At 37.6% G+C, this 26,077-nt stretch overlaps 1 protein-coding gene across 1 annotated transcript in view; it reads left to right on the top strand.

The window, feature by feature from the left end:
* Positions 1-10,222: 10,222 nt before the first annotated feature.
* LOC149246972 (uncharacterized) overlaps positions 10,223-26,077 on the top strand; it is a 539,894-nt gene continuing 524,039 nt past the window's right edge. The window contains exon 1 of the mRNA XM_089458085.1: positions 10,223-10,899. Coding sequence (XP_089314211.1) covers positions 10,820-10,899 — 80 coding nt within the window. The 5' untranslated portion in view covers positions 10,223-10,819. The remainder of the gene's footprint in view (positions 10,900-26,077) is intronic.

The following is a 26,077-nucleotide window of genomic DNA, read 5'->3' as shown; positions in this document are numbered from 1 at the left end:
TAAATTTTATCATTTGTTTGTCTTTCTTGTACAAATCACCAATCCATTGGTATTGTGCATTTTTGTTCTTGACAACATCATGCATTAGAAGGTTCAATGTGTGAACCAAACATCCAGACCAAAATATGTTGGGGTATTTATCCTCAATAATTGCTCCCGCTGCCTTACAATTAGGAGCATTATCAGTGATAACTTGGACGACATTGTATGGCCCAATACGGTCAATTGTTTCAAGTAATGCTTCTGCAATGTTGATGGCGGTCCTGAACTTGTCTGAGTAATCATGTGCAGTTAGAAAGATGGCACCACTAACAGACACAGCAAGAACACTTATCAATGGCTTGCCTTTTACATTTCTCCATCCATCAGATACAATGGACACCCCATGGTCAGTCCAAGAACTTATCATTCTATTCAAAGAATGTGATATTTTTGCTTTTTCATGATCAAGTCCAACGGTTCTTGCCTTGTCATACCCAGGGCTCTTGTATCCTTTAGGGGCATCATTTATGGCAGAAACCATTTCGTGCCAATAAGGTGAGCGAAGAACATTGAATGGTATCCCACATGCATAGAGAAACCTGTAAACCTTTGAATCCACATCATTCCTACACCCCTCATCAAGGAAATCTGATATGGTTCTACGCCTTAAAGCTGATTACCCTGTGCCTCCATATCCACTGCCTTGGGAGGATGCTGAAGGAGTTCTTTGTGCTTGTGATTGTGAGCTTGGTTCAAAGAAACCCCTTGATTTTTTTTATTTGTATTGGGCTTCCTCCTCTTCCCTTATGTATTTAGCTCTATCCGCTGGACAAATTTTTATTCCTATTTGTTTGTCTCCATCCCATGGCCTTTTCCTGCGGAGTTGTTTTCTGGCACGGGTGTATGAACCTGTGTAATCATTGTTGTAATGGGGGCAATGAAATTTAGTGGTTCCACCCCCTCCCTGCTTCAGGCCTGTTAACATATTTCCACAATGGGGTTTGGTCTTGTTTAGTTTTTTGAGAGTCATGTTCACCCTCCTCCAGCTCCTCCTCACCGGGGTTTTCATCAAATCCACTTTCTCCAGCTTCTTCATCCCCCTCTTCATTTTGGCCCCTCCGTTTCCTACTCTCCAGCACCATAATAACCATAAAAGGGACCAAGAAGAGGAAAATGCCAAGAAATATAGCCAGGTCCATGATGTTTGATATTTGTAGGCTTTTGAATCTGCAAATTAATTTAATTTATTTAAATTAATTAATTTAATTTAGATTTATGATTTTTTTACTAAATATAGTTAATAAACTAAATTAAACTAACTAAATTACTACCTAACTAAATTAAACTAACTAAACTAACTAAATTACTAAGTTACTTACCTCTTTGCAGGCTTGCTCCTTGCTCCTCGCTTCTCCTCGCTCCTTTGCTCTTGCTCTCATTCAAGTGATAATGAAATTTTTTTGCCCCATTGTGTATTTAAAACATAATTTTTTTTTTAAATTTGATTTTTTTTATGGTGTCTGCGATTTTTTTCTCGCCGGATCGCTCCCGTCATCGGCCGAATCGCTCCTGGAGCAAAAATTTAAAGCTCGGGAGCGATCGCTCCCTGATTGCTCCCGAGCTGTGATTTTTGCTCCGGGAGCGACGAGAGCGATCGCTCCCCATTTTGGCAGGGAGCAGAAATTTTTTTATTGGGAGCGCGCTCCCGAGCCGCTTCCCCCGGATCGCGGATTGGGAGCGGGAGCGGGGGGGGAGCGCTCCCCCGCAACTCTGTCTTGGGCACATTTAGGCATGGATTAGTGGGGGGATTTGGCAGAAAGAAAGGGCTTTGATTGTACTCGTGTTTCCTTGCCTCGATTGGGGGGTTAATCCTGTATCTTAGTCCCATGGGATCTCCTTTATTGGCTACTAGCTTTAGGAGTGGCACTACATGGGCAACCCTAATTTTGGTTATGTGGTCCCACTCCCCGATACCATATATCTCACTCCCCTCCACTCATTATTGTTAAGTTTCCTTAAGGCAACATTGTTCTTTACTATGATAGTTGCATTTCACCATTAATACTTTAAGTTCACCCCATATCATCATTTCATTATTCAGATCTACACTATTATACATCAACATGTGCAATAACATAGAAAGAAACAACATCACCATCATCATCAATGCAGCGGAATATAAAAGGAACAGTAGAAGAAAGCATGCACACATATAGAGACACTAGGATTGGTCCACGACCAGGGAAAAACCCACTATGGGGAAAACCCTTGCAAATCTTCTTCTTCTTCTTAGATTGTCATAAAAAGTTACAATAATGAGTACAATGAGCCCAATACATAATCAGTAGCAGGTAACAATAAACCAAATCTATAGATCTACAGATCTGTCATAACAGCAGAGAAACTCAGATCCATCGATCTATAGCAGAGAAACCCAGATCCACAGATCATTGATGTCGAGATGCCAAAACCCCAGATCTGAACTGGGTCGCTCTCATCAGTATTGTTTGTGAGCGACTGAAAACCTCAAAGTCGCACTCACGAAGACATTATCCGAGCAACTGTAACAGCAAAGTCGCTCCCAAGAGGTCTTTGTGCCTGCAACTATGGCCCTGAACAGAGAAGAACCAAAGTCGCTCTCTTGTTGGATTGTCCAAGCGACCAGCAAGTCAAAGTCGCACCCTCGCAATGCTATCCGAGTGATTGAACTAACAAAGTCGCTCCCTGGGCTACCTGAAGCCAACGACTGGGGACCGAAACCTTCCGATCTACCTCTAAACCCAAAGTCGCTCCCTCTGAACTACCTCCCAACGACTAGAGGGTCAAAGTCGCTCTCTTACCCACTTTGTGCCTGCGACTGAGGACGAAAAACCTCATATCTGTGCCAGTGACCGAGATCCAAAATACCCTAACTCAGAGAGAACCTTTCGCCTATGATCTCGGACCCAATGAAGACTTTCGCCGATGAACATGTGTGTGTCCAAATGAGCTCGAGGTCGCTTCCTTTTATAGGCTGTCTTGAGGGTTTACTTGGGGTTAAGACTGACCCAAGCATTGACTCGTGGTTAGGGCCGACCCATTCCATAATACATGTGTGAATAAAATAATTCATAACTTAACTTCCGCTTAACCAAATTGAGCGATCTTTAGGTCGATTTTGGTCCTCTCAAAAAGGGGAATCTAATGCAATCATTATCCCGGCCATTTGAGTTGTCTAAGGTGGAGTTTTACCGCAGTTGCAAAAATTAACAATTACAATCCCTTTTCACATTTTCCTCAATTGGGTCTGTTGACCACTACCGGTCAACTACCCTTGCAGTCCCCCCCCTTTTCTTTGCAAAAACGGGCAGCACTTGATCGACGTGTCCGTGCCATCCTGCAGTCATCAGCAACTTGATCATTTTAATTGTAAACCCATTCTGCATGTATGAATTGTAAATAATCTTAGCAGATATGAGTCGTTTATGTAAAATTGCCTAGGTGGACCTAACTTTCTAATGATAATCTACGTCCCGGAAGGTTTTTCGTCTCACCGATCTATGATCGGCAGAGTTTTCCTTTAGCCTGACCCCAAAGCCCGGATGCATTTTGTTATTAGAACTTTAGGAGAATCCTAGTGTGTTAATCTGCTAGATTATAGTTGTGTCGCAGAAACTGGGTGCTTTATGAGGGTCTATGATAAAGGGGTTTTCCCCCTTAAGATGTAAATTGTAAAAGTCATGATGTAATGTGTCTTGAGGGTTGGAAAATGTTTTAAATCCCCTCATGAGTCCTAAGTCCTAGATCCTAGGTGATGTTTCCAAAGGCTTAGTTCGATGATCCATTTAAGAAAATAAATAAAATAATAAAAAAATTAAAAAATGAAATAAATAAATAAATAATAAAAAATTATAAAATAAAGCAAAAAACCCTAAATAATAAAATAATAATATTTTGAGTAAATGCATGCAAAATATTATTTTTAATAATAAGTTAACCTATTTCGACGGATGAGATTAAGAGATGTCTTGATCCTCATCGACGGTCGAGATCATTTCGACATGGATCACCCGAGCTAGCCGTTGGGATCATTTCCTTTAAATAGGGTGCTAGGGGTCATTTCAGATTAGGGGATCTGTGAGTCTTGTGCTGAAGAAGCTCTCTTGTAGTTCATTTTTTGTGCAATAAAGAAGACTTTGGGGTTAAAAATCTTGCTGGTGTTACTCTTCTGAAAACGCTGTAAGATTGTTCTATTTGTTCTGCATAATTTATTTTCAGCCATTAATGATAGCTTAATGAAGATTGATCTAGGCATAGGTATCTTGTCTAATCTTTGAGGTTTGAATGATAGTTTAGATCCTAAAATATATTGGTAGGTATCTCCATTTGATCGGGGTTTCACTATTGTTTTCTCCTTCTATGTTGATGGTTGATTTTAAGCTGTGCAGGAAATCCTTTTTCAGATTACCGGGCGTTAGGGGAAGTTCTCGGCTGAACCAGCCAACTCCCGCAAGCATTTTCTGCTGAGCCCAGTTGGATTTGATCCTCGGTCTATCATTCAGTTTATTTTTCTTATTTGCATGAGAGATTTTCTGAAGTTCTTCACAATGAAAACCTGAAGTTTTTGTTCTTTAAATATTTCTGTTCTTATTGCTGAATCTGGCTGTTAAGGGGCCAAAATTTGTAAATTAATCAAGCTGATCGAGGGTTTCAAATTTTTGATTTATACAGATTTAAAATTAGGGTTTTTGTTTTTTTTTTGAAATTGTAGGAACAGGGTTTCTCTTCAAGGGTTTATGAGCAGAAAGTTTTGTGATCATATTCCAGTCCGCCATCAAGCTGAGGTCAAGTTAGATGTGTTTTCGGTGTTACGCACGTGGACATCAGCTGAGAAAATCTTCACGTGAGCCGCTCTTGCCCCAGCAAATGCCCAGCCTGTCAGCACGTCTTCCATTGCCTGCAATCTTCAACGCTGCCACTGTGGCTCTTATCTGCTCAGCTGCTTGCATAGTTCCCCTCACCTGCGCGCATTTCTCACGTTCTTTCCTCACCCACGAACTCCTGCAAACGTTTATACTATCTGCTTCACGTTGTCATAGAAGCCCACAAGCCAGCATATCTGCATTCTGATCCAGCGTAAGGATAAATCAAAATTGTTCAATGAGTGAATATCAAAGCCAGTTTTAAATCAAAATTTATCAGCACGGATTGCTCAGTGTGTTTCCTCCAATCGCCTCCGTCTGGTGCTGGAAGCCGCATACCTGCAAACAACTCAGATGATTTGCCTAAACGCCTCTGTCTAGTGCCGGAAACTGCAAAACCGTGGGCCTGGGTATCAAAGCCGTGAGAAGATAATAGTGTGCAGCTTCAAATCGCATTCATCACCGTTGTATGAAGGCCAAACGTCCCACGCGTTTTGGTGTAAGAAAACGTTCGTTCAGGTTAATCTACCATGCTCACCACCGGCTCAGGTAAATTTTTCACACGCCCGCAAAATCAATTTACGCTGCCACCGCCATCTGCTATCAAAACTGTCCAGGTAAGCTTCAAACGATTTTTGTTTTCCCTATCGCACTGAAATCTTATACGTATTCAGACATCGGCTTTTTCCAGGGTTACGACTCAGTGTTTTCATTTTCGAATTGTTTCTGAATACCATCGCAGTTTCCCTGGTGTGTGTTTTCAAGCTAATCCATTTTTCTCCTGCCGCCGCTAACTTTGCTTTCCGAATTTCCTTTCTGCGTGCTAAATTTTTTTGGTCGGGGTCGTTTAGCATCAGCGTTTTGCTGTAATGTCATGATATATGGATTCGACTTAGGTATATTTTAGGTTCTAGTTTAATTTTAGAGTTAGGTTTTTTCGATTTCATTTTAATTTAGATTTGTTTGCTTTGATTTTGTTTCTTTTAAAAAATATATATAAAAAATAAAAAGATTCATAGGTTGTAGGCTTAGTTTTAAATTTTTATAGTTAAGTTTTAGATTAAATTTAAATTTAGATTTTTATTTTTTTATTTTTTTTAAGGTTTTGTTTAAAAATAAAAATTCATAAAAAAGGGCTTTTACAGTCTTAGCTTTAGATTTAGATTTTAAATTTTGTTTTAGTACAGATATTTTTAGTTTTAAAGTTTTATTTTTGTTTAAAAAAAAAAAAATTGGAAATTTTCTTTTGCCAGATCCAGCTGTTTTCAGGAAATTATCATGCAGAGAATTCAAATTTATCGATGCGGAATGAATGTTTATTTGTACATGAATGATCATCTTTAAAAAAAATTCGCTGCATAAATGTGATATCTGGTTAGCGTTTAAAATCAAATCTTATCTTTTGAAGCTTTAATCGCTGGATCATCGTTTAAGCATCTTCTCTCGTTTTGGTAATCGTTGTTGTTTCAATCAATATCTTTCGTCGTTCTAGCTTTCATGATAGGTGCTTGCTCTGCATGGTTTCTATTGTTGCAGCATCTGATAATTAAACGATTAAACATTTACTCCACAAGGCACTGGTATTTTAACTTCTAAATCCATTTAGTGCTTATCATATCGTGTCTCCCACCCAACTGGTTCACAGTTGGTTTTCATCATTTTTCTGTAGGGTCTACCCCCCTTAGCCGCGGGAGACAGGCTTAAACGGAGAGATCGGGGATCAGGGTGACAGCCCCCGGTCTGAGCGTTGTCGTGTCAATCTGTGCGACAACATTTTTTGGCGCCGTTGCTGGGGACAGAGTTCTTCTGTTCCTGGAGTTTCATCGACATTCATTTTCTCATCTTTCTCATCTCTCATTTTGAGCTGGCAGATTCAACCTTTGGGGTTATCATTTGGATCTTTTATTGCCTTATTTGTCGCCATATCAGTAGCATCTCTTCGGTTTGTTTCTTGTTTGGGTGGCGACTCCATTTTCTCATTTTTCCCAAACAAGAAGCTTTCCTCATATCTGCTTGTGGTTACTTTTTGGATCCTAGAATCAAATTCATTGTTCAAGTGGCGACTCCACTGCTTTCATCTATTGACTTTCTCTAGCAGAGGTCTCGTTCTATCATCCATTTAATCCCTTATTATTCATCATGGATTATTCATTTAAACCATGTCATTTTACTGACCGTCTCCATGATTTTCCCGAGGAGGCCATTTCTAAATTACCTATTTTCTCGGGTGGTGATTCAATCGCTGTTAGAAGGCATCTAGGCTTGTTTACTCGCATAATGATCATATATTGTAGACCCCCTCAGTTTAATCATGAAGATATCAAGATGCGTCTTTTTGTCTTTTCTTTAGAGGGTGATGCCTTGAATTGGTTTAATAATTTTCCGAAGGATTCTTTCACTTCTTTACAAGACATTGTCAATGCTTTTAAAGATAGATATGATAATCCAAACAGTTTGCCTTCTGCCTCTAAAATTGTGAAACAGAATGAAAGTAATTTGATAAAAGGTCCAGCTGTTGACAAAAGATTTCAAGATCAGAATGTGTCATCCACCTGTACTATTGCAAATCAAGACCATGACAGTGGAAAATCAGGGACAAACGACAATGAAAAGGAATATCAAAAGCAAATTATACAAGAACTAATGTTGCTAGTGAAAAATATGGAGAGCAATCAAAATAATTATGTCAATGATGTGAAAACTTTATGCATACACCTTGAAAAACGTAATAGGGAGATAGAGATTATGCAAAATCAGCATGCTAAAGAAATTGAGGCCATGAAGACTAATCATGAAACAAAATTTAGATTCATGCAAAGCAAAAAGTCAAACTTAGAGGAAAATATGGCAACCATGAAAGTTGATCATGATAGGGAAATTGATTCTATGCAAAACAAGTTATTAACTATGGATGAGGAAATGACTATCATGATGTTTGATCATGATAATCAGTTGACCACCATGCAAGCAAATCATAAAGAGGAAATAAACTCCATGCAACATTGCTTGATGAACATAAAGGAAAAGAACGATAAAGTAATACAAGATATGGAAGAACACCATGCCAGACAAATCAGTGTTATAAAGGTTGAACACTCTAGTCAGATGGATGCCATTAAAATACAGGTTCAAAAGTTTCAACAATGGTCAAAGGATGAGAGAAGCCAGGGGACATCAACAGATCAGGAGCCCTCTCATTTGTCGCAACAAGTTCCATCTTATTATGAAGAGGTCATTGGTTCGATTGAAAGATGGTTAATTGAAGGTGATCCAGATAGACTTAAAAATGATAAAGATCAGATGCAGGATAAAGAAAGACATGTCACGCATATCTCACATACTTCATCTGATAGCTTTGAAACAGAAAGTTACATGTCATCAGTGATACAGCCTGCCAGAAAGAAAAAACGCAAGAGAAAGAAAATGAGAAGAAGATTTGATGCATCAGACGGTCGTGAGCAGCTTGATTTTCGGATAGGAAAAACTCCTACCATATACAGAATTGGACATGGAACATCCGACAAGCAATCGACAGATTTGCCTGAAAGCAGGCAAATTCTCAGTATACACTATATTGAACACATCTGATGCCACGGGGCATCTTTTGTATTGTATTTCTAACCCTACTTGTCATTTGAGCATTTTCATTTCGGTTTTAGGATTAGATTTGCTTTTCTAGATAGTTAATAAATGAAGAGCTTTTATCTTTCCTGTGCTTAATGTATATGATGATTTTTGGGATGGATGCTACTTATATTGTGTGTGTTGCGTGGATGCAAATTCTGGATTCTCACATTCCTACAGTGCAGCAACGTGTCCCCAAGTAGAGCCAAATGTTGACCACTACTGGTCAACTACCCTTGCAGTCCCCCCCCCTTTTCTTTGCAAAAAGGGGCAGCACTTGATCGACGTGTCCGTGCCATCCTGCAGTCATCAGCAGCTTGATCATTTTAATTGTAAACCCAGTCTGCATGTATGAATTGTAAATAATCTTAGCAGATATGAGTCGTTTATGTAAAATTGCCTAGGTGGACCTAACTTTCTAATGATAATCTACGTCCCGGAAGGTTTTTCGTCTTACCGATCTATGATCGGCAGAGTTTTCCTTCAGCCCGACCCCAAAGCCGGGATGCATTTTGTTATTAGAACTTTAGGGGAATCCTAGTGTGTTAATCTGCTAGATTATAGTTGTGTCGCCGAAACTGGGTGCTTTATGAGGGTCTATAATAAAGGGGTTTTCCCCCTTAAGATGTAAATTGTAAAAGTCATGATGTAATGTGTCTTGAGTGTTGGAAAATGTTTTAAATCCCCTCATGAGTCCTAAGTCCTAGGTCCTAGGTGATGTTTCCAAAGGCTTAGTTCGATGATCCATTTAAGAAAATAAATAAAATAATAAAAAATTTAATTAATTAAAAAATTAAAAAATGAAATAAATAAAAAAATAATGAAAAATTATAAAATAAAGCAAAAAACCCTAAATAATAAAATAATAATATTTTGAGTAAATGCATGCAAAATATTATTTTTAATAATAAGTTAACCTATTTCGACGGATGAGATTAAGAGATGTCTTGATCCTCATCGACGGTCGAGATCATTTCGACATGGATCACCCGAACTAGCCGTTGGGATCATTTCCTTTAAATAGGGTGCTAGGGGTGATTTCAGATCAGGGGATCTGTGAGTCTTGTGCTGAAGAAGCTCTCTTGTAGTTCATTTTTTGTGCAATAAAGAAGACTTTGGGGTTAAAAATCTTGCTGGTGTTACTCTTCTGAAAATGTTGTAAGATTGTTCTATTTGTTCTGCATAATTTATTTTCAGCCATTAATGATAGCTTAATGAAGATTGATCTAGGCACAGGTATCTTGTTTGATCTTTGAGGTTTGAATGATAGTTTAGATCCTGAAATATATTGGTAGGTATCTCCATTTGATCGGGGTTTCACTATTGTTTTCTCCTTCTATGTTGATGGTTGATTTTAAGCTGTGCAGGAAATCCTTTTTCAGATTACCGGGCGTTAGGGGAAGTTCTCGGCTGAACCAGCCAACTCCCGCAAGCATTTTTTGCTGAGCCCAGTTGGATTTGATCCTGGGTCTATCATTCAGTTTATTTTTCTTATTTGCATGAGAGATTTTCTGAAGGTCTTCACAGTGAAAACCTGAAGTTTTTGTTCTTTAAATATTTCTGTTCTTATTGCTGAATCTGGCTGTTAAGGGGCCAAAATTTGTAAATTAATCAAGTTGATCTACGGTTTCAAATTTTTGATTTATACAGATTTAAAATTAGGGTTTTTGTTTTGTTTTTTTTAAATTCTAGGAACAAGGTTTCTCTTTAGGGGTTTATGAGCAGAAAGTTTTGTGATCATATTCCAGTCCGCCATCAAGCTGAGGTCAAGTTAGATGTGTTTTCGGTGTTACGCACGTGGACATCAGCTGAGAAAATCTTCACGTGAGCCGCTCTTGCCCCAGCAAATTCCCAGCCTGTCAGCACGTCTTCCATTGCCTGCAATCTTCAACGCTGCCACTGTGGCTCTTATCTGCTCAACTGCTTGCATAGTTCCCCTCACCTGCGCGCATTTCTCACGTTCTTTCCTCACCCACGAACTCCTGCAAACGTTTATACTATCTGCTTCACGCTGTCATAGAAGCCCACAAGCCAGCATATCTGCATTCTGATCCAGCGTAAGGATAAATCGAAATTGTTCAATGAGCGAATAGCAAAGCCAGTTTTAAATCGAAATTTATCAGCACGGATTGCTCAGCGTGTTTCCTCCAATCGCCTCCGTCTGGTGCTAGAAGCCGCATACCTGCAAACAACTCAGATGATTTGCCTAAACGCCTTCGTCTAGTGCCGGAAACTGCAAAACCGTGGTCCTGGGTATCAAAGTCGTGAGAAGATAATAGTGTGCAGCTTCAAATCGCATTCATCACCGTTGTATGAAGGCCAAACGTCCCACGGGTTTTGGTGTAAGAAAACGTTCGTTCAAGTTAATCAGCCATGCTCACCACCGGCTCAGGTAAATTTTTCACACGCCCGCAAAATCAATTTACGCTGCCACCGCCGTCTGCTATCAAAACTGTCCAGGCAAGCTTCAAACGATTTTTATTTTCCCTATCGCACTGAAATCTTATACGTATTCAGACATCGGCTTTTTCCAGGGTTACGACCCAATGTTTTCATTTTCGAATTGTTTCTGAATACCATCGCAGTTTGCCAGGTGTGTGTTTTCAAGCTAATCCATTTTTCTCCTGCCGCCACTAACTTTGCTTTCCGAATTTCCTTTCTGCGTGCTAATTTTTTTTGGTCGGGGTCGCTTTAGCATCAGCGTTGTGCTGTAATGTCATGATATATGGATTCGACTTAGGTATATTTTAGGTTCTAGTTTAATTTTAGAGTTAGGTTTTTTCGATTTCATTTTAATTTAGATTTGTTTGTTTTGATTTTGTTTCTTTTAAAAAATATATATATAAAATAAAAAGATTCATAGGTTGTAGGCTTAGTTTTAAATTTTTATAGTTAAGTTTTAGATTAAATTTAAATTTAGATTTTTTATTTTTTATTTTTTATTTTTTTTAGGTTTTGTTTAAAAATAAAAATTCATAAAAAAAGGGCTTTTACAGTCTTAGCTTTAGATTTAGATTTTAAATTTTGTTTTAGTATAGATATTTTTAGTTTTAAAGTTTTATATTTGTTTAAAAAAAAAAAATTGGAAATTTTCTTTTGCCAGATCCAGCTGTTTTCAGGAAATTATCATGCTGAGAATTCAAATTTATCGATGCGGAATGAATGTTTATCTGTACATGAATGATCATCTTTAAAAAAATTTAGCTGCATAAATGTGATATCTGGTTAGCGTTTAAAATCAAATCTTATCTTTTGAAGCTTTAATCGCTGGATCATCGTTTAAGCATCTTCTCTCGTTTTGGTAATCGTTGTTGTTTCAATCAATATCTTTCGTCGTTTTAGCTTTCATGATAGGTGCTTGCTCTGCATGGTTTATATTGTTGCAGCATCTGATAATTAAACGATTAAACATTTACTCCCCAAGGCACTGGTCTTTTAACTTCTAAATCCATTTAGTGCTTATCATATCGTGTCTCCCACCCCTTAACTCTTCTAGCCTTCCTAACCCATATAATTAACTAACCTACCTAACCCATTTAATTCCTAACCTACCCTCTTAACTCAACTAACCTTCCTAACCTATATAATTCGCCAACCTACCTAGGCCATCTAACTCCTAACGTACACTGCTAACTCTAACATTGTAATCAATTAAATTATCTAAAATATCGACCCGCAATTCTACATAATATATTTTAACCTACTAACCTCTCTACAACTGTGATGTAGGAGCATCTTACACTTGAAATTGCGAAAAAAACAATTGAAATGTGGAAGGAATTAGAATTCCCTTACAATATTGAAACCCCTTTTGTAGCTTTTCTTCAAATATCTTGCTGATTCACTGCCTGACTCATCAGGTGCTCAAAATTATGCTCAACACTCAAAGTGGTAGAATCTTGATCAATTTAGCTTCAAATCAAAGTGCTCATCATCCTAATTCCAACGATGTGAACGACACTCGAATTCGAGCTCATATGAAGAAGTTAGAGCAAGTCAAAGTTCAGGTTTGACTTGGACAGATCGCAGGAGAAGATGACATGGCAACACTCTTCAGGGAATGGGGAAGCGCCAAGTGGTAGGACGCCATTGGCCCTGAATTTTACAAATCGCATATCGGAGGCAGGTCGGTGTTAAAGAGTCAGCCCCAGAGCAAGCCAGGGTGTGATGTGATAATTGCAATCGCACATCGCAATCGGAAGACATTAAAAATTCATCCCTAGAGCAAGTCAGGTTTGCGATGCGATTATCGCAATCACACATCGAAAAATGGAAGTGTTCAGAATCAGCCCCGACAAGATCAGGTAATGATTGCGATATCGCAAAGTGCAAAGTTTTGTGATATGTATTACCTTGGCTCTGCCAATTGTGATATATTTCAATTGCGATTTGTGATAGTTTATGGCCACCACGTGTCCTCTGAAAGGTGAGTTAAAATAATGGTTGGCAAGGTAGGTCGAAGGTCAGGCTCGATCCCGCGACCTCCCGTCTCACAACACTGAGGCCTACCGTTGCACTCGCACAATGGTTCTTACCATGTAACGATTGCGGCTTACATTTAATGTTTGTTGACTACAAGTTTGGGGGAGACCACCAGCGTAACCGCCGGTGGCCCTCCCATGTGACCACCTTGTTCGCAGCCTGCAACAGTTATGTTACTGCCACAAGCTGGAATTGTTGCCTTAACCGCCAAACCTAACCACCTTGCATATGACCACTTGACCTTAACCGCAAGATAGACAAGTTCATTAGCGAGACCACCAATTTCGGGGGATCTGCCAGAATTAACTCCAGGTAATGAATTTAATTGGCAGTTAGTGAGATTTGGAGGAGGAAATTGTGGAAAGACTCGCATAAGTCATAACTAAGGCAGTTTTCGACCAAATGGGGAGAAAAATGAGGTTAGGGTACCATTTTTGGACATTTTGGACTCATTGGAGTAGGTTTCAGAAACATTTGAGCATTGTAAACACATCTTTATACACTTTTGAGCATAATAGAGAGGCCCAAGCCATTGGAAGCTGGACTAAGGAGACATATCCCAAGAGGGGTGAACTCCTTTATCACGTTCCTATTGTAATGTGTTTTTGATGATGTTCAGAATATGTTTATGCTGTTGTTTAGTCTCTTATTTATGTTAAATTGGTCATAAAATTAACACAAAAACTCATCATTTCACTTGTAAAAATTCATGAATCCTTAAGCACAATGAAAGCATTTTGTTTCTAATCTGAGGAGGATCTTAGCACAACAATCTATTATTATAAATCAGATCATTTTGGTATCAGAGCTCTAGGTTTGCTTTATGAAACAAGGATTTAACTGTTTGCAAGTTTATGTCATGCTTACAAGGTTAAAACTCAAAAGAGGAGAAGGGAAGATGGTTGGAAGCCCTAAAGTTGGGTCAAGGGGAAGGAGAGCAAGGTTACCAAAATCTCCAACACCAGTTTAGCCTTGAGTTGCAGTTGAGACTCCAGAGATCATGTCTCATGAAGGAGAACCTACAAACATGAAAAAAGATGAGAATACCTTCAGAAAGGCTTTCTTTGATATGATAGAGATGGTAAAGGTCCTCTATGAAGAGAGGAATACCAGGTTTCAAGGGGAAAGTTCCAAACCTCCCAAAGGAGAAGGCTCTTCAAGAGGAGGTAATGGAAAAGGAGGTAATGGAAATGGAGACAAACCTCCACCCTCTCCACCATCTCCTTCTTCACAAGCATCTTCGCCCTTTTCCACTAACACAATCCTTACTCATACTCGTCATCATACTTCAAAGGGAACTCATAAGTCACCTTTTTTAAAACTTGGTGTTAAATTTGAGCTACCCACGTATAATGGTGAAGTGAATGCAGAGAAGCTTGATAATTGGATTCGTCAGTTGGAGGTCTATTGCAGGATTCAAAACCTTCAAGAGGATGACATAAAGATTCAATTAGCTTCCTTGAGAATGGAGGGTGCAACATTGGTATGGTGGGAATCAAAGACCCAAGAGGAGATTAAAAAACACAGTAAGATCTCAATTTCTTGGAATGATTTCATTGTTGCAATCAAAAGACAATTCTAACCTCCAACTTATTTGCAAAAATCCATCATGAATTGGCGGAACTTTAGACAGCTTAAGGTCAAAATGTGTAAGATTACACCCAAGAATTCAGAAAAAAAAAAAGGTATTTGATGTTAGGTGTAGATTTGCAATCGTAGGACACATTGCTGAAGTACATAGGGGGTTTACACAGTTACCTTAGGCATAATATCTTAATATTTAATCCCAATAATCTAGATGATGTGTGTGTGCAAGCCACCCATCTTGAGGCAACAGGGAAAAACACTCTAGAAGAAGGTAGTAAAATTCCATTGAAGAGTAAAGGGAAGGAAAAGGCTTTCAAAGGGAAGGCAAAGAAAAATGTGTCTATCAAAAAAGGAGAGAAACTTACATGCAAACATTGTTCTAGAGAGGGTCACGATGAAGCTCATTGTTGGAAGCTTCATCCCGAAATGAGACCAAAGAGAAACAACAACAAGGAAAAACAAAAGACAACTACAACCACTCAATAGGATTTGGGGTCTGATTCAGGCGATGAAACTAAAATCACAACCCTAAGGTTAAAAGGAAAAGAATCCATTGCCAGCACTTGTTTTTCAAACTCACAAAATGAAACTCCAAATGAAAAGAGGAGAAAATAAATTTTTCACATAAGGGTGATCTCAAAACACAACAAGATTGATATAGTTTTCGATACTGTCTCTCAAGCCAATCTTATCTCTGAAAACATTGTCAAAAGTTTAAACTTGGAAACCGTTCCACATCATAAACCATATCCACTTGGATGGGTGTGTGACAATGCACAATTCCAGGTTACTACAAAGTGTAAATTGAAATTCGCCATTACTGCAAATTTCGTAGATGAAGTGGAGCTTGATGTTGTGCCGTTAGATATCTGTGGCATAGTTTTGGGCAGCCCATACCTTTATGACAGAAAAGCTATCTTCCATAGACATGAAAAAAAATATCTTTTATTCAAAGATGGAGTAGAATATATTGTGAAAGCTGATAGCAAGAAAATAGACATTTCGCTTGTTAATGCAGGGCAGATGAAAAGACTAGTGAATTCGAGCAAGAATTTTGTGCTTCTAATGATCAAACCCAAGAATGATGTTGATAATGAAGCTTTTAAAGGTTGTGATTCAAATTTGAAATCTGAATTGGTTGACGTAGTTAACCAATATGATGAGATGTTTCAGGAACCAAAGGGATTACCTCCCAAGACAGGAATTCAACATGAGATACAGTTGCAACAAGATTGTCCTCTTCCTAACATTGGCATGTACAGGATGTCAGTGATGGAAAGCGTAGAAATTAAGAAGAAAATTCAAGAGTTGTTGAATAAAGGGATCATCAGACCATATTCCTCACCATGTGGTTCACCTATTGTCTTGGTGCCAAAGAAGGATGGAACATGGCACATGTGTGTGGAATTTCGTGCATTGAACAAAATTGCGGTAAAGAACCGTTACCCACTTTCTATAATAGATCATTTACTTGATCAATTAAAAGATGCAAAGTATTTTACTAAGCTAGACTTAAGAAGTGGCTACCATCAAATTAGAATAGTTGAAGGAGACATTTGGAAGACAACATTCAAAACAAAACGAGGTTTGTTTGAATGGCTAGTTATGCCATTTGGTTTATGTAATGCTCCCAGTACATTCATGCATGTGATGAACATGTCATGCATGTAAGAAAAGTACTTGATGTCTTGAAAAAAAACAGTTGTATCTTAAGATGTCAAAGTGCGAGTTTGGAAAGACTTGTTTAGTTTATTTGGGTCATATTGTTGGAGGAGGTGAGTTGAAAATAGATCCCTCCAAGGTTGATGTCATTTTGAATTGGCCAAGGCCCAAGACAGTTACAGAGGTAAGAAGTTTTCTGGGAGCACCCTAATATTGGAGGAAATTTATTATTATTTTTTCTCTTATAACAGCTCCTTTGCATGTGTCAAATAGCATGAAAAAGGTTTTTCAGTGGGGAGGCAAACAACAAAAGGCCTTTGATGCATTGTAGGAAAAAAATTAGTACAACTGCAGTACTCACACTTCCAGACTTGAGACAGTCATTTGAGATTCAGACAGATGCCAGTGACTATGCTGTGGGTGCAGTCCTCATGCAACATGGTAAGCCTATCTATTTTCATTCAGGAACTTTTAATGGTGCAATGATTAACTATCCTACATATGACAAGGAATTGTATGCATTGGTGCAAAGTGTGAAAAAATGGAAACACTACTTGATGGGTAAGGAAACAACCATTCACATTGATCATCAACCATTACAATACTTGTAATCTCAATCAAAGTTACAACAATCAAGGCTCTTCCGATGGATGGGTTTTCTTCAAAAATTCCACTTGGTAATCAGGTATAAGAAATGTATCTATAATAAAGTTGATGATATGCTTTCTAGGCCCATTGTTAGTGCAACTACTTTACTCAAGCATAATTATGTTTTACATGAAAGTTATCTTGAGAAATATGCTTTAGATAATGACTTTCAAGATGTTTATGCAAGCTTGAGTCAAGGCAACCAAGTAGAGGAATTGGATTATCATTTGCATGTTAACTTGTTGTACCATCTTAGCAAGCTTTGTATTCCACAGGGAGAAAGAGTTAACATCATAAGAGAGGCACATACTTCTCTTATTGTTAGTCATTTAAGCGTAAGTAAGACGGTGGCACATCTAAAGAGGTATTGTTATTGGCCTTGTATGCTTGAAAGTATGTCTCAATTTATTAAAGGATGTTCATTATGTGTAATCAGTAAGCCTGGCAATAGGAAGTTAGGATTGTACACACCACTTCCAATTCCTTCATGACCATGGGAGAGTGTTTCTATGGATTTTGTAGGAGGTCTTCCGTTGTAAAAAAGAGGTCATGATTATTTGTATGTAGTTGTGGATAGGTCAAAAAAATGTGTATTTTAATGCCATGTAAAAAGCAAGTTACAGCTGAACAAACTGCTCAGTTATTCTTTCAGAATGTTTGGGTGCATTTTGGTTTTCCCACGTCCATTGTTAGTGATCGAGATTCTTGCTTTGTTGGGAATTTTTGGTCAAGCTTGAGGGGATTCATGGACACCACTGAAAAAGAGTACAACTTTTCATCCACAAACAGATGGTTAAATAGAAGTGGTGAACGTAACAGTGATACATCTTCTTCGTGGGTATTGCAGCAAGCATCCTAAGTTGTGGGATGAACATTTGCACTATATTCAACATGCTTACAATTGAGCCAAGCACTCTTCAACTCAAACTTTTCCATTTGAGGCATGCTTGGGATACTTGCCTAAATCTCCTTTGGATTTTTTTGGCAAAGATGTTACTATTAAAGGTTATAGTAACATAGACAAAGAAAGAAAGTTCATTGAACAAATCCAAATAGATATGGTCCATTCAGAATTTTGGAAAAGATTGGTAACAATGCCTTCAGGTTGTATTTGCCTTCATATATGCAAATTTATGTTGTTGTTAATGTTGAGAATTTAAGGTTGTACGAGCCTCCTTTGATTGAAGATTAAGGAGAATATTCAAATTCCATCTATTGAATACTTTTCTCCAAAATTCCTTGATGAGCTTCAGCAAGACACTATACTTGATAGCAGAACAAGGACATCAAAAAGGGCAAGTATCGATTATCTCCGAGTGGGGCTCAAGGATACAAATCCTCTAAAATCCAAATGAATAAAGGTTGGAAAGGTGAGGGAACTGTACCATCCCCTAATGGACAATTGAAAGTGATCTTTTGGGGTCCAAAAGGCTTCCAGTGGGGAGGAGTGATCAGGTGCTCAAAACTCAAAGTGGAATAATCTCGATAAATTTAGCTTCAAATCGAAGTGCTCGTCATCCTAATTCCAATGGTGCGAATGACACTCGAATCTGAGCTCATATGAAGAAGTTAGGGCAAGTCAAAGTTCAGGTTTGACTTGGACATATGGCAGGAGAAGATGACGTGGGAGGACTCTTCAGCGAATGGGGAAGCACCAAGTGGCAGACCGCCATTGGCCTCGCATTTCACAAATCTCATACCAGAGGCAGGTCAACGTTAAAGAGTCAGAGTAAGCTAGGGTGCAATGTGATAATCACAATTGCACATCGCAACCGGAAGGCATTAAAGAGTCAACCCAAAGCAAGTCAAGGTTGCGATGCGATTATCCAAATCGCACATCACAGAATGGAAGTGTTACAAAATCATCCTTGACAAGATCAGGTTGCGATTGCGATATCGCAATGTGCAAAGTTCCGTGATATGTATTACCCTGGCTCCACCGATTACGATATATTTCGATTGCGATTTGCGAGAGTTTATGGCTGCCACGCGTCCTCTAAAAGGTGAGTTAAAATAATGGTTAGCAAGGCAGGTCAGAGACTAGGCTCGATCCCATAGCTTCCGGTCTTACAACGTCGAGGCCTACCGTTGCGCCTGCATAATGGTTCTTACCATGTAAGGGTTGCGGGTTACATTTAACGTTTTTTTACTACAAGGTTGAGAGGAGACCGCCATCGTAACTACCAACGGCCCTCCCATGTGACCACCTCGTCCGCAATCTGTAGCAGTTATGTTACTGCCACAAGTCAGAACCGTTGCCTTAACCACCAGACCTAACCACCTTGCATATGACCACTCGACCTTAACCGTGAGATAGACGGGTTCATTGGTGGGACCACCAATTTCACGGGAACTGCCAAAATCAACTCCAGATAATGAATTTAACTAGCAGTTAGCCAGATTTGGAGGAGGAAATTGTGGAAAGACTGGCTGAAGTCATAACTAAGGTAGTTTTCGACCAAATGGGGAGAACAAAGGAGGCTGGGGTACCATTTTTGGACATTTTGGACTCATTGGAGTAGGTTTCAGAAGCATTTGAGCATTGTAAACACATCGTTTTACACTTTTGAGCATAATAGAGAGGCCCAAGCCATTGGAAGCTGCACGAAGGAGACGTGCCCATGAGGGGTGAACTCCTTTATCATGTTCATGTTGTAATGTGTTTTTGATGATGTTCTGTACATGTTTATGCTGTTGTTCAGTCTCTTATTTATGTTAAATTGCTCATAAAATTAGCTTTAAAACTCATCATTTCACTTGCAAAAATTCATGAATCCTTAAGCAGAATGGAAGCATTTTGTTCCTAATCTGAGGAGGATCTTAGCACAACAATCTAATATTCTAAATCAGATCACTGACTGTTGATAAACTGTAGAGCATGGTTATCACATAGTAACTTACAAGAACTTCCTAACATAAGTTAGGTAGGATTAGGGAAAATTTTAAGGATGAAAGTTTATCTTAAAGTGTAAAAACTTTAGTGAAATTTACTAGTCCTAATATGCAAACTGTATTTTTTTTTAATATACACATTTCTAATGATTTTATATAATATCTATAAATTTTTAGTGATTTTTAAGGTACAATAATTTTTGTCTTATAAAATTTGGGCGAATCATATTTAGAAAAAAGAGAAATTGAAGTTGGTCTTCTCCTAAAAAAAGCTTGGAAAATTAGCCCATATGCAAAATTTAGCCCCCTAAGATTTATCTTGGTTAAGATGTTATTTGGATACTATATTGACATTTAAAAGATATTGTTTGGATACTTGTTATATAGAAAATACAATGATGAGACTAATGGGATGCTAATGAGACACTGGAAGAGGTTTATTTGGCACACAAAGATGTGATTGAAACATTATCAATATGCCCAAGAGATGCCTAGAAGATGCTAAGAAGACACTAATGAGAAATAAAGATGCTACTAGGGCACAAACAATAAGGATGCTAAAATTGATGTAAAATGATGCCACAAAAAACCCCTCATGCATATTTTTTCTTAATCTTGGCATAGAAGGATCTGAATGGTCATATTATAGTATTATGTCCACTGCAATATGCAAAATAATAATTTCTCAATGCTTGCCCTAGTTATCTTAGAGAATCAAAGGTTACCTAAAGATGTTGATCCTTTTGATAGTGGTTGAGGTCTCATTGTCCCATGTTCTAATCCAACTAATGATGGTCTGGGGCTCATTCTTAATGGAAAAAATAACCCCCCATCAAATTTGGTTCTCATCATGTACCATAAATTGTATGAAAATGTGTGAAAATTACTTTTTGTGCCTTAATGGAAAAACGATACGATGTTTATATTTTTGTGCCAAAGTGGCATTTAAGGACTGCTTGACCCATCCTCAATAGACCCTACCTAACCCATCTAACTCTTAACGTACCCTGCCCAAAGTGAACTTCGTAGATGGTGCTCCTCTAGATGAAAATCACTCCTTTAGAGCCTTTTGGACTTGGATTTCCTCTAATGGCTCCATTATAAAATATAGTTATTTGTGGAGGGATTGATACACAAAGTGAACTTTGCACATGGTGTCCCTCTAGATGAAAGTCGCTCCTTCAAAGGCTTTTGAACTTGGATTTCCTTTAGTAACTTTGTTATAATGTAACTTACTCCTTTTATCCACTTTTTTATATCAAAATCTTATGGGTATTTATGAACTTCCTTAATGAGTTTCTAAAACTACACACACATTACAAAGGAAATGACCTAATAGATTGAAAACTAGAAGCACCATGCCACATCTTAAACCTTTTTATAGGTGAGATAGAGGACATTGATGCTAACCCCACTCTATTACATTAATTAGAAACTAACTACATTGTTCACAAGGATGTAGATGCACACAATAACTAGTATAATTAACCTTTTTAAATCGAGAGGACAATAATCGCTCAAGACTTACACTTGGTAATACACCATAGAAGGCAAGCACATGTTTATGGGGAATTGGACTTGAGTTATCTCCACAACAAACACTCCAAGTTTTGATTATGCCATAACTCGAACGATGGACACACACACATAATTAAGTGTTGATTATAGCTTAACTTAAGGTGGGTGTATGCATTTGTATTTAATGGGTATTCGATTAGTGATATTGATATTGAGTTATCTCCAAGCAATGTTAATTGTTGTTATGATAGATGATATTTTCAAATTATCTCCCTAACTTTCTCACATTTGGTTCTAATTAGGCATTGTTGAAGGTTGGATTTCCCTATTTATGGAAAATATTGTGAGAGTTGAACCAACTAACAATGATTCAAAAGTTGGTTTAGAAGGTGCAATGTAGTAATATTTACATAAATAAGTAGTTAGCTAGTGATGATTGAGTCACAAACTAGACTTCACTTCTAGTGCATGTACATAAACTTCTAACCATTTTCAATAGAAAGAGGTTGGATGACCATCAAGTTTCCTTTCACATCCTTAAAAAAATAAGAGGAATTTGAGTTGAATACAAACAAGTTATTCCTTAAAATGAACCTACAAGTTGGTAAGTGTTTGCTTGAACATTTTGCCAACTTGACCTAAAGGGTTTGAACCACCAAAATCTTAGTGAACATGATGAATATTAATGATCACCTAAAATTTGTATCCCAAAATTATTTGGATTTATATGTCTAAGGTAGAGAATGCATCAATGTTTATTACTATTAGATCTAACAAAATATCTCGATGGTTGAATGAGGTTAATTCTCACTATTAATACTATTTTTAATGGTTTTTGAATTAGGTTTTCTTTTGAATTTTATAACTCTATGTTAATATTAAAACATTTATTTTTCATAAATGTGATCTAATATTTTGCTTATTTCACCAAAGTGATGTAGAGTTTCAAGCAAAAGGTGTTTTCTTTAAATTTAATACTTCAATGAAAGGCACTATGAAGAGCTTGGGCTTGGTATGATAAACCCTGCACATATAATCCACATAGTTTTATAGGGGTGAACCATTAATTTGAGGAACCAATTTATTAATTTGTATTATATAATTGAATTTAATAATTCGGTTAAAGGCATTATAACTGGCTTCATATGATAAACATTGCAGGTATAATTCACATAATTTTATTAATTTAACTAAGTTATTGATTTGTATTATATCATTTAGGTTATTAAGGATATGTACATGGTCTAATATTATAATATTTTTTTTGTGATAATTTTTTTTTTTTATTTAATAGAATTATCATTAATAAAATTTAAAATAGGTATATGGAAAGAGAACTTTAATTTTGATTATCTAAATTTATTAATTAGAAAAAAAAACATACATCATTTCACTCTACATAAATCTTAAATCATGATAAAAGTTATATTTAAAATTTCTAATAAATTCATAATTTAAAGGGTACTCCAATAATAACTCTTTTGCTTAAATCATGATAAAACTTATATTTAAAATTTCTAATAAATTCATAATTTAAAGGGTACTCCAATAATAACTCTTTTGCTTTTGTAATTAGCTGGGTTGAGATTAAGATCAATTTTTTAATAAGGTTGAGTTTAAGACCAGTCTTAAGGTTAGAGGAAAGAATGATATTTTTCCTTTTTTTTTTTAAAGAAAAAAGCATGATGATATATTATAGGCAAAATGTATATGACAGTACAAAAATCAACCATCTACAACTTGATTTGTATACTTTACTTCAGCTAAGTGAACTAGCGTGTACACACGACTATACTTAAAGAAACCAACGTATATGTAGAGAACTTTTGATTTAGCCAATTTATCATGCATTGAACTTTAACGCGTATATCAGAGATTTATTAGACAATGCAGTAAAATCAGAATAAAGCATCACACATAACACACATGAACACCAAGATATAAGGTGGAAACCCAATGTGGGTAAAAACCACTTGCTGTTGTCGTCTCTGTCTTCTTTTAATCTGTTTACAATCTTGTAATGGTGCAGACTCATACCAGTACGCAGGCTTCTACCTACAGAAGGTTACAACCTTCTCTCATTCTCCAGCTTCTACTGGAAGGGAGCTACAACCCCCTAGCTCTTGTACTAGCCGATATGTTTACTAGTACGTAGGTGGTGACCTACAGAAGGCTACGACCTTCTTTCTTCCTCCAAGGACCATGTTTCATAAATTTTCAGACTAGATCCATCAATAACGTCATAACTGCAATACAATCATTAAATACATCTGCATCAACCAATCACTGAAACTCAATCATCACTTTCTGAATCAACCATAACTGAATCAATCAATCACCCTCGTCGAATCACAATTAATCTGATCATTCAGAATACTGTCACCAGAACCCAGAACTATGCAACAACAAACATAAACAATTGAAACATACTTTATAAGGTATACGCTACTTCCATGAGTTGAACCAGTGTGTATACGCACTTTTATCAAAGCCAACCAACGTACACATCTGCAAATATTAATCCATAGTTCTACAATTATTCTGGACTTCAGTTATACCCAGATCATTATATTTACATAATACCACATGCGTCAGTATCCAGATCTAGACTATACATGATCAAACCACATAATGATAATTCATTTCAAGCCTTAAGATCGTGATCCATCATTAGATCTTCTCCCTCATCAACCGCTAAGGTTCATCTTTGGTTCAGATCAAGCACAACACCATAAGCCAATAACCTGCATACTAGATCTCACACTTCATCAGATATTCGATACTTGCACATTTGGCCTAATGATCTTCTCCTCATATAGTTTTAGGCCTTTCTCAATACCATGGACCAAAACCACTTAGGACCAATACTTTGGACCAAATACCTAGGGTCAATACCTCGGACTAAATACCTTGGACCAAATGCCTCAGACCAAATACCTCGGACCAAAAACTTATTTTTCCAAGATATACACGCTTTTCCTTCTGTGAAAGTGTGTGTGTATGTATACGCTACTTGTGTTCAGTGAACCTGCGTGTATACGCAGTTTGGTCAAGGTGAATCTGCGTATACCTCTATTTCTTCATTCTTTGTAGTCTGATCTGTAATTCTTTGTCGTTGTCATGATGTACTGTGATCTTTCATCTGAGTGAGTTGCCATTAAGGACAACACCTGTATCATAATGCTAACAATCTCCCCCTTTGGACTTGATGACAACAACAACACCAAGTCACTCTCCCCCTTTGACATCAAGGGCAAAGGGTGGACCAAGATAATTTCTCCCTTTGACATACAATATGTTGGTCGTGCTCCCCCTGAGTATATGTTGAATTCTCTGATTGAGCTCCCCTTTTGTACATGCTGAGATGTATTGAAACCGTCCATGCTTCCCCTGAGCACAAGCAAAGTCTGCAAAAAGATTTTCTAAAAGAATAACATGACTCTATAACTCAACTATGTGAGGATGACCTTCCTATCACCAATGGCTCATACATACATCCATCTCCCAACTAAGTGGGGATATACCAATTGTTTATACATGACAAAAACAAGAAATATCATCCATCCCATGTAAAGTGGGGATACAAATTACATCATTTGTCCAAGAGTACTCATTCAAATGTATGAGAAGACATATCACACCCTAGACTTTTACATGACTTGAGCAAAAAATGGTATAAATATCTGAAGCCATAGCTGGACTTAGCAACCATAATGCCAACAATGCTGAATGTACGTGAAGGCGAATGCTCCCCCTAAACCTGTGCTACTTGTGCATTGCTAACAGTTCAGTGATCAAGGCATCTTTGTCATCTAGATAAAATTAATGAACAAAGCATATTAATCATGAATATCAGTCAGAGCACCCATATCAGAGCCCGCCCCACTGTTTTTCTTGTCTGAAAAACATATATGCTCCTTGACCCACAAAAACCTGCGTGTGTACGCGACTATACTTCATGAAACACACATATAATAACTTTTCTCTGAAAAATTGGATTTAACAACAGGATGATGCAGTAACTACTCCCAGCTTTTGTCTGAGATATTCAAATGTCTCTCTGGGCAGTGGTTTAGTGAATATATCAACAACCTGTTCTTTGGAGGGAACATACTCCAATTTCAGCTTTTGTTCAAGAACTTGTTCACGTAGAAAATGGTATTTGATGGGTATGTGCTTGGTCTTGGAGTGCATGATTGGATTCTTTGAAATACTGATGACACTTGTATTATCACATAGAATGGAGATGGGTGGAGTACACATGATTTGAATGTCTTGCAATGTTTTCATCATCCAAAGTAGTTGTGTGCAACAAGATGCAACAACCTCATATTCTGCTTTAGCTGTAGATAACGCAATTGAACTTTGTTTCTTGCTGAACCAAGACACTAACCTGGAACCCATATAAAATGCACCACCACTAGTGCTTTTTCTGTCATCAACACTTCCTGCCCAATCTGCATTTGTATATGCATGAAGAGTAAGATCTGTATGTCTAGGATACCATAAACCAAAGTTCTGTGTTCCTTGAAGATATTTGAAAATTCTTTTGACTGCTTGAAGGGGTGATTCCTTTGGATTTGCTTGGAATCTTCCAACAATTCCTACTGCATGCATGATGTCAGGTCGGGTACCTGTTAGATAAAGCAGACTGCCAATCATGGATCTGTAAGTTGGTTGATGTACTGTTGTTGATTCATCATTTGAGCTGAGATTGCATCATGTTACCATTAGGGTACATATAGGTTTAGAATCTTCCATGCCGTACCTTTTCAAGATCT

The sequence above is a fragment of the Pinus tabuliformis genome, chromosome 7 (assembly GCF_031772625.1).
Source record: "Pinus tabuliformis cultivar Carrire ecotype Pingquan chromosome 7, CPIR1, whole genome shotgun sequence".
NCBI classification, from domain to species: Eukaryota; Viridiplantae; Streptophyta; class Pinopsida; order Pinales; family Pinaceae; genus Pinus; species Pinus tabuliformis.
This window is presented reverse-complemented; position numbering and strand designations above follow the sequence as displayed.